The following is a 12,655-nucleotide window of genomic DNA, read 5'->3' on the forward strand; positions in this document are numbered from 1 at the left end:
TTGACGCACATTAAGGAGCAGGCGTCTGCAGCCGAGGAGGAGGGAAGCCTTGATGAGTCAGCCATTGTCTGCTCAGGGAACTCTCCTGGACGAGGTGGCGGACGAAGAGGAGGAGGAGGATGATGGGGATGAATATTTATGGGAGGAGGATGCTTCTCAGGGCAATAGAAACTGGTGGGCATTGCAAGGTCAGGTACAGGGTTTTTGCGGGACACAAGTGATGTTGATTTGCAAGAAAGTGCTCCTCAACCCAGCACAAGCTGTCAATTGACACCTGGAACATTGGCCCACATGGCTGAGTATGCCTTGCGTATCCTAAAAAGGGACCCCCGCATTATCAAAATGATGATTGATGACGATTACTGGTTGGCCTGCCTCCTGGATGCACGATATAAAGGAAAATTACAAAATATCATGCCACATGAGAACCTTGAGCAAATATTGGCTACCAAACAAGCAACTTTTGTAGACCATTTGGTTCAGGCATTCCCAGCACACAGCGACGGTGATGGTTCTCACACGAGCCGTAGGGAGCAACATGGCAGAGGTGTTAGAAGTGCACAAATCCGAAGTGGCGTTGGACAGAGGGGTTTTATGACCAGGTTGTGGAGTGATTTCGCAATGACCGTTGACACGACAGGTACTGCTGCATCGATTCAAAGTGACAGGAGACAGCATTTGTCCAGTATGGTTACAAACTACTTTCCTCCCTTATCGATGTTCTCCCTCACAGGTCATTCCCCTTTGATTACTGGGCATCTAAAATAGACACCTGGGCTGAATTGGCAGAATATGCATTACAGGAGCTCGCTTGCCCTGCTTCTAGTGTGCTATCAGAAAGAGTCTTCAGTGCTGCTGGTTCAATACTGACCGAAAAAAGGACACATCTGGCTACCCAAAATGTTGATGTAGACCTTCATTAAAATGAACCAATCATGGATTTCAAATTATTTTGCCCCACCTTCCCCTATTGACACGTAGCGTGCCTGAAAAATGTCTTGCTTTTGGCCTCCTCTTACTGACTTCTCCATTTCCTCCATTTGCAGCTGCTGAATGTCCACCATAGGCCATTTTTATACCTCCCTAAATGGGCTGACTCCCCCCACAGGGCCGAGGACACCACCTGGCGCAAGCTCCCGTGCGAGTGCCGTTTGCCTGGACAGGTGGGTGGGCCCACTCTTGGGCGACGGCACTGGCACAGGGTCCCTCATAGTACAATGAAGTGTCTCTGACGGTGGTGGTGCACAACCAACGTCAGACACACCGTCGTAATATGAGGGGCCCTGTGCCAGTACCGCCGCCCACGAGAGAGTGTCCCCCCCCCCCCCCCACCCAGCTCAAACAGTGCTCTACCACTTGCAATACTTACCTCTCCCTGCTCCACCACTGTGTAGTCTGTGCTGTTAAATCCTTCAATGGCACTGCCAATACAAATTTGTTGAAATGATAGATGATAGTTAAAATATACAGGGGCCCTGGCCTCCATTTAGACCAGTTAATACTTTGCGCCTACTACCACTGTCTGCTACTCAGCAGAGGAGCCCACCCCTGTACCTAGCTATGCCACCTGTTTATTTATGAACAATTTTTTTGGCAGACAGCCCACTTTATTATTTGGGCCTACTAACTGTGTCTGCCACTCATTACAGTTTTCCTCCACTGAACAAAGCAATGCCGCCTGTTTAGTCCTGTTACCACATTTGAACTGCATTTAGCCCACTTTATTATTTGGGCCTACTAACTGTGTTTCCTCCTCATCCTGCCCATTGCCCAGCCACTGCTAGATGAGTCTGCTGGTACTTTGACCCAGACCACTACATTCCCCTTGCACTCTACACAGCCAGAATCTGACCCTGTTGAAAGTCAGGTTCCCCTTACCGCATACTATACCACCTTACACGGGGACAAAGAGGAAGGGGCAGATGAAAGTGCAGGTTCCTTCATCAGGTGGGGGGGGGGGGGCATACTCGTTGGCGACATCACTGGCCCCTCATAGTACGCAAAAGTGTCTCTGCCAGTGGGAGGCGCCACCCGCCGTCAACTACACCGCCGTACTATGAGGGGCCCTGTGCCAGTGACGTCGCCAACAAGTATGCCCCCCCCCACCTTATGAAGGAACCTGCACTTTCATCTGCACCTTCCTACGAACGAGTGGGCCCCCCTGCTTGCTCAGGATCACAACACTTGCAAAGTTGAAATACTTACCTCTCCTTGTTCCACCGCCGTGACGTATTCCGCGTTTCCTGGGCCCACGAAAATCTTGAGCCAGCCCTACCCCCCCACAACTTTAGCCAATTGACCCCCAGTTTTCAATGCCTAACTATTATTATACAGTATATTAAGATTGACAAGCTTAAGTAATAAGAATTGATGTTTTTGGCATTAAAATGGGCACTGTAGGCGTTTTCCTGTCCTCCACTCACTGCCGACTTTGATTCCCCATTGACTTGCATTGGGTTTCGTGTTTCAGTCGGACCCCCGACTTTTCGCAATAATCGTCCGATTTCACCCGACCCGACTTTTGACAGTCGGGTTTCGCGAAACCCGACTCGATCCGAAAAAAGTAAAAGTCGCTCAACTCTAATGCTTAGCACTTGTTGGCCCTTTTTGCCTTCACTCTGCGGTCCAGGTCACCCCAAACCATCTCGATTGGGTTCAGGTCTGATGAGTCTGGAGGCCAGGTCATCTGGCGTAGCACCCCATCATTCTCCTTCTTGGTCAAATAGCCCTTACACAGCCTGGAGGTGTGTGGTCATTGTCCTGTTGAAAAGTAAATGATGGTTCAACTAAACGCAAACCGGATGGAATAGCATGCCGCTGCAAGATGCTGTGGTTGCCATGCTGGTTTAGTATGCCTTCAATTTTGAATAAATCCCCAACAGTGTCACCAGCAAAGCACCCCCGCACCATCACACCTCCTCCTCCATGCTTCACGGTGGGAACCAGGCATGTAGAGTCCATCCGTTCACCTTTTCTGTGTCGCACAAAGACACGGTGGTTGGAACCAAAGATCTCAAATTTGAACTCATGAGACCAAAGCAAAGATTTCCGCTGGTCTAATGTCCATTCCTTGTGTTCTTTAGCCCAAACAAGTCTCTTCTGCTTGTTGCCTGTCCTTAGCAGTGGTTTCCTAGCAGCTATTTTACCATGAAGGCCTGCTGCACAAAGTCTCCTCTTAACAGTTGTTGTAGAGATGTGTCTGCTGCTAGAACTCTGTGTGGCATTGACCTGGTCTCTAATCTGAGCTGCTGTTAACCTGCGATTTCTGAGGCCGGTGACTCGGATAAACTTATCCTCAGAAGCAGAGGCGACTCTGGTTCTTCCTTTCCTGGGGCGATTCTCATGTGAGCCAGTTTCTTTGTAGCGCTTGATGATTTTTGCCACTGCACTTGGGGACACTTTCAAAGCTTTCCCAATTTTTCGGACTGACTGACCTTCATTTCCTAAAGTAATGATGGCCACTCGTTTTTCTTTACTTAGCTGCTTTGTTATTGCCATAATACAAATTCTAACAGTCTGTTCAGTAGGACTATGTATCGACCAGACTTCTGCATAACACAACTGATGGTCCCATCCCCATTTATAAGGCAGGAAATCCCTGTTATTAAACCCGACAGGGCACACCTGTGAAGTGAAAACCATTCCCGGTGACTACCTCTTGAAGCTCATCAAGAGAATGCCAAGAGTGTGCAAAGCAGTCATCAAAGCAAAAGGTGGCTACTTTGAAGAACCTAGAATATAAGACATAATTTCAGTTGTTTCACACTTTTCTCTTCGCCACGACAGCACCCACTGAGACAGGGGATCCGCCCCTAGGAACAGGAAACCCTACGGAGAGATAAAAGGGGCGGTCCCCCTCGCTCCCACAGTTTGGTTTCCTGTTCCTATGGGAATCCACGGAGAAGAGGATGCCTGGCCTGGATGCCGCTTGCGCAGTTTACATGTGAGGACGGCAAGGGCTCCAGAGCTGGAGGCAGCGTCGGGGGTCCTGGTGTCAGCTTCCCCCCTCTGCTGGCATACGCCGTGAGGCCAGGACTGAAAGGTGGCTGGCTCACAGAAACTCATCCGGGACGTCTGCGGGGAGTTAGCGCTAAGGTTTGGTGAGCGCTGCGCCGTCTTCGGCGAGCGCTCATGCGGCGTGGAGCCCCGGTATGTTTCCCCGGAAGTGCAGCTAAAAACTTCCAGGGTGATGGAGGAGACGGCGCCTGCGCTGGTACCGGTGACAGCGCGGGCGCATGGGATATGGCCGCGACCCGGTGGTGATCAGCACTACCGGGTTCAACAGGAAGAAGATGGCAGCCCCCATGTGAAAAGGACGCCGGCGGTAACGCTCCGGCGTCCAATATGGATTCGTCACAGGACCCTGCCATGTCTTCCATTGAAGCCACCGCAACTACTCCTCGCAGCCATGCCAGCAGCAGCAGCCGCTCCAAGCGGAGCGGATCTTCTAAGAAGAACAAGCCTCAGCAGTCTCCTCCTCGACAGCCGGTACCTTCACAGACAGCTTCACTGGGGTGAGTGTACATCTACCCTATTAAGCTGATTACTGTTCCCTCTCCTTCTAACACTCTAGGCAAAATGTACTGAAAAAACGAAACACAAACAGTGTGCGATATGTCTTCAGCCCCTTCCGGATAGTTACAAAAAGAGGCTTTGTAAACCATGTATTGATTCTACCTTACGGGAGGAGGCCTCGGTTAAATCAGAAGACATTGGAGTCATGATTAGGGAAGAGTTACAAGCCCTGCATAGTTCGGAGAAAGAGACGCGTACTAAGGGGATAAGAGAATATGTTTCACCCATATCTGACCAGTCTTCCGAATTAGAGAATGCAGATTCGGATATTTCCCGAGAATATGTTTCCTCGGATGAGGATCAGGATACATGCTTCCCCACCGATAGTATAGATAACCTGGTGAAATCCGTGTGTAACACCATGGGCATCGAGGATTCAAATACCCCCTAAAACACAGCAGGACATAATGTTCGCTGGGCTGTCTGAAAGGAAAAGACCCTCCTTTCCGGTGATAGCAGCAGTTAAAAATTTAATTAAAAAAGAGTGGGAAAGCCAGGGGCAAAGGGGATTACCACCATCTTCAAAGAGACGTTATCCTTTTAATGATGAGGAATTCTCAGCTTGGTCAAAAGCCCCAAAAGTAGACGCAGCAGTGGCGTCCACATCCAAAAGATCCTTGCTACCTGTGGAGGATTCAGGTTCACTACAAGATCCTCTGGACCGCAAAGCCGACTCTCTCCTTAAGAGTGTGGGAATCTTGTGCGGGAGCCCTAAGACCGGCTGTGTCGGCTACATGCACCGCTAGGTCCATGTTAGTCTGGCTAAGTGACTTGGAAGAAGGACTTAAAAACGGTCTCTCTAGGGACAAGTTGAGAGCCTCTATACCTTTGATTAGGGGTGCTACAGCCTTCCTGGCAGACTCATCTGCTGACTCAATACGTTTGGCAGCCAAGTCGGCGGGGCTGACTAATGCAGCACGTAGGGCCCTGTGGCTTAAGGGTTGGAAAGGCGATCCCCAAACAAAATCCAAATTGTGTGGCCTCCCATGTCAGGGTGAGTACCTATTTGGTACTAAACTGGACGAGATCCTAACTAAAGCTGGAGAGAGGAAAAAGGGCTTCCCTAATAATAATAATTACCTTCCATCCTATAGGAGGGTGTTCCGGAAGCCCGTGTTTAACAAAAGGAACGATTTCAAGAACCAAGACCGCTGGGCCACTAGAGACACCAGACAGAGAGGAGCATTCTTTGGGAAGCGCCCTTTCAAAACTGAGGAAAAACCCCGCTAGAACAGATCTACCTGTGGGAGGTAGATTGTCTTCCTTCTCAGATCAATGGCAGAAAATAACATCAAACGTTTGGGCAAATAGTCTCATCACCTTTGGCCTAAAACTAAAATTTTCCCGAGTCCCTCCGGACTCATTTCTATTGACTTCTTTAAAAACCCAGTTACAACAAGAGGCTTTGGAGCAGGAGGTAATGAATCTTCTAGCCAAAGGAGTTTTGGTGGAAGTTACATTTCTTCAGCAAAAAAAAGGGATTCTATTCCTCTCTATTTTTAATCCCAAAGCCAGATGGATCATTCAGAACCATTTTGAACCTTAAAAAATTGAACACCTTTTTAGAGAATCAAACCTTTAAAATGGAGTCTATCCTGTCCACCATAAAACTGTTATCTCCCCATTGCTTTATGACGGTACTTGACCTGAAAGATGCGTATTACCATCTACCAATTTTTATAGAACATCAACAATATCTCCGCGTGGCGATTGTGTTGAATGGATGTATACGACATTTTCAGTATACAGCAATGCCCTTTGGACTATCAATAGCTCCAAGGGTATTCACTAAATTAATGTCGGAAGTAATGTCATACCTAAGGGTCAGAGATACCCTCATAATTCCGTACCTTGATGATCTTTTAGTAGTAGGGAGTTCCCCTTCACAATGTCACCAACGATTATGTGATATGGTTTCGTCCCTGCAAAGGTTAGGATGGTTGATAAATTGGGAAAAGTCTAGACTTCTTCCAACTACTCGACAAACATTCTTGGGGATTATAATAGACTCTATGAGCCAAAGATGTTTCCTACCAGAATCCAAGCAATTGACAATAAGAAATAAGGTACAGTCGGTGATAGATAAACCTCTAATATCTTTAAGACAAGGCATGTCCCTCCTTGGCTCCTTCACGTCATGTATCCCAGCAGTACCATGCGCTCAATTTCATTCAAGGTGTTTACAATATGCAATTTTACATGAGGAAATAAAATTACAAGGTCATCTAGACTGTAAAATTTCCCTTTCTGAAGACGTAATTAAATCTCTATCCTGGTGGCTAGAACCAGATCACTTGGTTAGTGGGGTCCCCTGGGTAGTTAAACCTTCAAACACAATATTCACGGATGCCAGTCCTAGTGGTTGGGGAGCACATTTGAGAGATCAGGTAGCCCAAGGTCTATGGTCGGTTACGGAGTCAGACGACTCATCTAATATGAGAGAGCTGAAAGCTATCTATCACGCTCTATGTGAATTCCTTCCGCAGCTACACGGAACACATACAAGGATTCTGTCAGACAACATGACATCAGTAGCTTATATCAATCATCAAGGAGGAACAAGATCAGGAACACTAATGTCTATAACCGAAAGCATCCTAACTATAGCCGAGGAACATCTACTGTCTCTATCAGCACTACATGTCAGAGGAGTGGACAATTCAAAAGCGGACTTCCTCAGTCGTCATACCCTCCACCAAGGGGAGTGGGTTTTAAATCGTCAAATCTTCAAAATGATAACCATGAAATGGGGTATACCCGAGATAGATCTCTTCGCTACAAGAAACAACAGGCAATTAAAAAAGTTCGCTTCAATGTTCCAATCCGACAAACCCGATGTTCTCGACGCTCTCCAGGTGCCATGGACATTTCAAAAAGCGTATGCTTTTCCTCCTCTGATACTTCTACCAACAGTAATCAGGAAGATAAGGGAGGACAAAGCCAATATAATCCTGATTGCCCCATTTTGGCCAAAGAGACCATGGTTCTCCCTGCTCAGAGCCATATCCATCTCAGATCCATGGATTCTCCCAGAGGATCAGGATCTTCTCTTCCAGGGACCCTTCAACCACCCTCATGTGAAGGGTCTACAGTTGACAGCCTGGAATTTGAGAGGCAATTGTTAAAACTAAGGGGTTTCTCTGATCAAGTGATAAATACTTTATTATTAAGTAGGAAAAGATCTAGATATAGACTACTTCTATATATGTGAGAGTATGGAGAAAGTTTCTAAGTCTTTATCCATTGGCCTTGTCAAAAGAAATTCCTATTTTTACCATTGTAGAATTTCTCCAGAGAGGACGTGACTTAGGTCTTTCAATTAATACCTTAAAAGTACAAGTCTCTGCTCTAGGGGCATTGTATAGTCACAATGTAGCGGGTGATAGGTGGATAGCTAGATTTATTTCAGCCTGCCAGAGGTCAGAACCAGTTCAGATTCCCCGCATACCTCCTTGGGACGTTAATCTAGTCCTTGAAGCCTTGACAGGTCACCCATTTGAGCCACTACACTCAGCTCACATTAAACACGTTACTCTCAAAACTGCTCTTCTTGTCGCATTAGTATCGGCAAGAAGGGTAAGTGACATACATGCACTATCAGTACATCCTCCCTTTCTGTCGATATTTCCAGATAGAATTGTCCTGAAAACAGACCCTTCCTACCTACCTAAGATGTGTACTAAATTTCATAGATCTCAAGAAATTCTTCTTCCTACTTTCTATAATGACCCTACAAATCAGGAAGAGGAGAAGTACCATACTTTAGATGTGAAAAGGGCTGTAATAACTTACTTAGACAGGACTAGCGCCTGGAGGAAGAGCAGGGCTCTCTTTCTTTCCTTCCAGGGTCAAAGAAAAGGAGCTGGTGTTACAAAAGGCACATTATCTCGATGGATTCGGGAGGCGATATACCTTGCCTATTCGTCTAAAGGGGAGAATCCACCTGAGGCTGTGAAGGCACATTCCACCCGTGCGATAGCTTCATCCTGGGCGGAACGAGCAGAAGTTCCAATAGAACTCATATGTAAGGCCGCAACCTGGTCTTCTCCTGTTACCTTCTATAATCACTATAGATTAGATCTATCTGCTTCCACTGATCTGTGTTTCGGTAGATCAGTTCTTAACACAATAATCCCCCTCAAATAACTATCTCTGGAAGTCTCTCAGTGGGTGCTGTCGTGGCGAAGAGAAAACACCGGATTACGTACTGGTAATGCTTTTTTATAGAGCCACAACAGCACCCCTTCACTTCCCTCCCATTTATATATATATATATATATATATATATATATATATATATATATATATATATATATATATATATATATATATATATATATAATATATGTATATTAACTTGCATATGAGCACTGTTAAGGGTGATTGGTTCTTGTAGATATATGTAATTAAGTTAAGATAAAGGATGATAGAATTATCTCGCAATCTCTGTAACCCAAACTGTGGGAGCGAGGGGGACTGCCCCTTTTATCTCTCCGTAGGGTTTCCTGTTCCTAGGGACGGATCCCCTCTCTCAGTGGGTGCTGTCGTGGCTCTATAAAAGAGCATTACCGGTACGTAATCCGGTGTTTTTTGTTAAGTATATAATTCCACATGTGTTAATTCATAGTTTTGATGCCTTCAGTGTGAATGTACAAATTTATCTTTCTATCTTTAAATGAGAATGTATGTCCAAACTTTTGGTCTGTACTGTATGTGAATAATTTTCTGCCCAGTGATGACAGAAGTATTCTAGGAGTGATACCTTTATAGGCTAACCAGAAAATAATATGTTTGCAAGCTTTCAGAGCACAGTGGCTCCTTCTTCAGGCTAGATTACAAATAGATTACCCGTATTTTTCGGACTATAAGATGCACCGGACCGTAAGACGCACCCACAAATTTGGTGAAGAAAAAGAGAAAAAAATATTTTTTTTATGTTAAATGGGGGTCTGTCTTATAATACCAGTGTCCGTCTTACAAATCATATGTCCCTCATCCTGGTATCTATATAACCCCCATTGGCTGCTGGAGGACACATGCCCCCCCTGTGCTGCTGGAAGGCACATGTCCCCTCCCTGTGCTGCTAGCAGACACATGCCCCCTCCCTGTGCTGCTGGCAGACACATGCCCCCCCCCCCCCCCGTGCTGCTGGCAGACACATGCCCCCCCCCCCCTCCGTGCTGCTGGCAGACACATCCCCCCCCCCCCGTGCTGCTGGCAGACACATGCCCCCCCCGTGCTGCTGGCAGACACATGCCCCCCCTGTGCTGCTGGCAGACACATGCCCCCCCCCCTGTGCTGCTGGCAGACACATGCCCCCCCCCGTGCTGCTGGCAGACACATGCCCCCCCCCCTGTGCTGCTGGCAGACACATGCCCCCCCCCCCCCCTGTGCTGCTGGCAGACACATGCCCCCCCCCCTGTGCTGCTGGCAGACACATGCCCCCCTGTGCTGCTGGCAGACACATGCCCCCCCCCCTGTGCTGCTGGCAGACACATGCCCCATGCCCCCTCCCCCATGCTGCTGGCAGACACATGCCCCCCCCCCCCGGCTGCTGGCAGACACATGCCCCCCCCTGTGCTGCTGGAAGACACATGCCCCCCCCCCCCCCTTGCTGCTGGAAGACACATGCCCCCCCCCCCCCGTGCTGCTGGAAGACACATGCCCCCCTCTGTGCTGCTGGCAGGCACATGATAAAATAACAAACACTTAACTCACCTTCCGATGATGGCTCTCTGCTCCCAGCTCCTCGGTTGCGCTTCCTGTTTCCCAGGCATCGGATCATGTGACGTGGGCACACAGTGATGTCATCACCGTGCTGTACCGATCACATGATCAGATGTCAGCACAGACACAGGAAGCACAACCGAGGAGCTGTGAGCAGGGAGCCATCATCTGAAGGTGAGTTAAGTGTTTGTTATTTTATCATGCGCCTGCCAGCAGCACGGGGGCATGTGTCTTCCAGCAGCACAGGGGGGAGGGCATGTGTCTGCCAGCAGCAGGGGGGGGGGGGCATATAAGAGTGACCGGGGGCCATATCCATGATGGTAGGGGGGAGATGCAGGCACATGTAATATTCGCTGCTCCCCTGTGAATCAAGTCGGGCAGCTTCAGCACCAAGGTGATAGACAGCGGGTGCAGTGAATATTACATGAGGCTAATGAGCGGGAGTACAGGACCCCCTGCTATCTTTGCAGCCCGCAGGCAGCCCACCCCATCCCCCTGACACCACTCCAGAGCCGCCCCCCTCCTCTACAGTGCAGCATAGCACACAGATTCGGATTATAAGACGCACCCCCCACTTTCCCCCCAAATTTGGGGGAACAAAAATGCGTCTTATAGTCAGAAAAATACGGTAATAAGAAAAAAGCACAACATTTAAGGAATACTACAGTAGGATATTTGTTTGGGGGGTGGTAGGTGTGATGCCTCCTAAAGATAAGCCAAGGAAATTAAATTAGGCATTTTCTTACAAATGGAGAGGCAGTGGGAATAATGTTCTTAGTTATCTGGAGTCCATCTGGTGGAGGTGTGAATTGTATTCATGTAGTGACTCATAAATCCAGGTGCCAGGTGTTAAATTGATTTCTAGTGTCAAAGAATTGAACATCTTCATTAGTTTGAATTCCCAAATTTTTCTAGACCTAAGAATATATATTGATATAGTTGCTGGCAACGTTGCTGCGGATTCTATGTAGCTTTAATCACAGAATTCATACATAAATCCAGACAGACTTTTCAGCCTGTGAACATTTCGTTACATGTCTGATTGTATCAAATCATACTCTGCATTGAAGGACGTGTCAGTGGTTTTTACCCTGAATGAGGTGTTTAATCCTAGACCTGCACAGTACAGTAAGGGTACTGTCACACAGTGCAATTTTGATCGCTACGACGGCACGATCCGTGACGTCGCAGCGATCGTATGATTATCGCTCCAGCGTCGTAGACTGCGGTCACACGTTGCAATCACGGCGCTGGAGCGATGCCGAAGTCCCCGGGTAACCAGGGTAAACATCGGGTTACTAAGCGCAGGGCCGCGCTTAGTAACCCGATGTTTACCCTGGTTACCAGCGTAAACGTAAAAAAAACAAACAGTACATACTTACATTCCGGTGTCTGTCCCCTGCGTTCTGCTTCTCTCCACTGTGTAAGCGCCAGCCGGAAAGCACAGCGGTGACGTCAGACGTCACCGCTGTGCTCGCTTTCCGGCCGGCGCTCACAGTGCAGAGAAGCTGAGACGCCGGGGACAGACACCGGAATGTAAGTATGTACTGTTTGGTTTTTTTACGTTTACGCTGGTAACCAGGGTAAACATCGGGTTACTAAGCGCGGCCCTGCGCTTAGTTACCCGATGTTTACCCTGGTTACAAGCGAACACATCGCTGGATCGCTGTCACACACAACGATCCAGCGATGTCAGCGGGTGATCAAGCGACGAAAGAAAGTTCCAAACGATCTGCTACGACGTACGATTCTCAGCAGGATCCCTGATCGCTGCTGCGTGTCAGACACTACGATATCGTAACGATATCGCTAGAACGTCACGAATCGTACCGTCGTAGCGATCAAAGTGTGACCGTGTGACGGTACCCTAAGGTGTGAATAAACGCCTCTGCCCTTCTCCTTTTTAGTGCTGTCTGCAGTGCTGGGACTGTTTGATACACTCCCTTTAAGACCTGACATATTAGTACATAACAATATTGTTGATTCTTTTTTTTTTCTTCTAAGGAAGATGAACCAAAACCTGAAGACTGTATTCCTGATTTGCCTGGCAATGAACATGCCAGAGATTTCCTTGCACATGCTCCTACCAAAGGACTATGGATGCCTTTGGGAAAAGAAGTAAAGGTTATGCAATGTGAGGAAACCCAATGGTCACGTTGTCCTAGTAAAGCCTCTGTCACTGATTTGCTTGGTTTTGAAAAGAATAATAGTGCGGCATGCAGTGCTATTTTTCTTATGAAACAAGACTGGACAACCCGATGGACCCAATTATAAGTTGTTAGGGCCCAGAACATTCACGGTATCATCTTGATATTATACTATAACCGACCCTCTAGCCACACTGCCATCATTA

At 47.7% G+C, this 12,655-nt stretch overlaps 1 protein-coding gene across 1 annotated transcript in view; it reads left to right on the forward strand.

The window, feature by feature from the left end:
- The window catches only part of RP9 (RP9 pre-mRNA splicing factor), a 206,610-nt gene that overhangs the window by 184,341 nt on the left and 9,614 nt on the right, over positions 1 to 12,655 (forward strand). The window contains exon 7 of the mRNA XM_077269293.1: positions 12,307 to 12,436. Within this exon, the coding sequence (XP_077125408.1) occupies positions 12,307 to 12,436 (130 nt within the window). The remainder of the gene's footprint in view (positions 1 to 12,306; positions 12,437 to 12,655) is intronic.

The sequence above is a fragment of the Ranitomeya variabilis genome, chromosome 6 (assembly GCF_051348905.1).
Source record: "Ranitomeya variabilis isolate aRanVar5 chromosome 6, aRanVar5.hap1, whole genome shotgun sequence".
NCBI lineage: Eukaryota > Metazoa > Chordata > Amphibia > Anura > Dendrobatidae > Ranitomeya > Ranitomeya variabilis.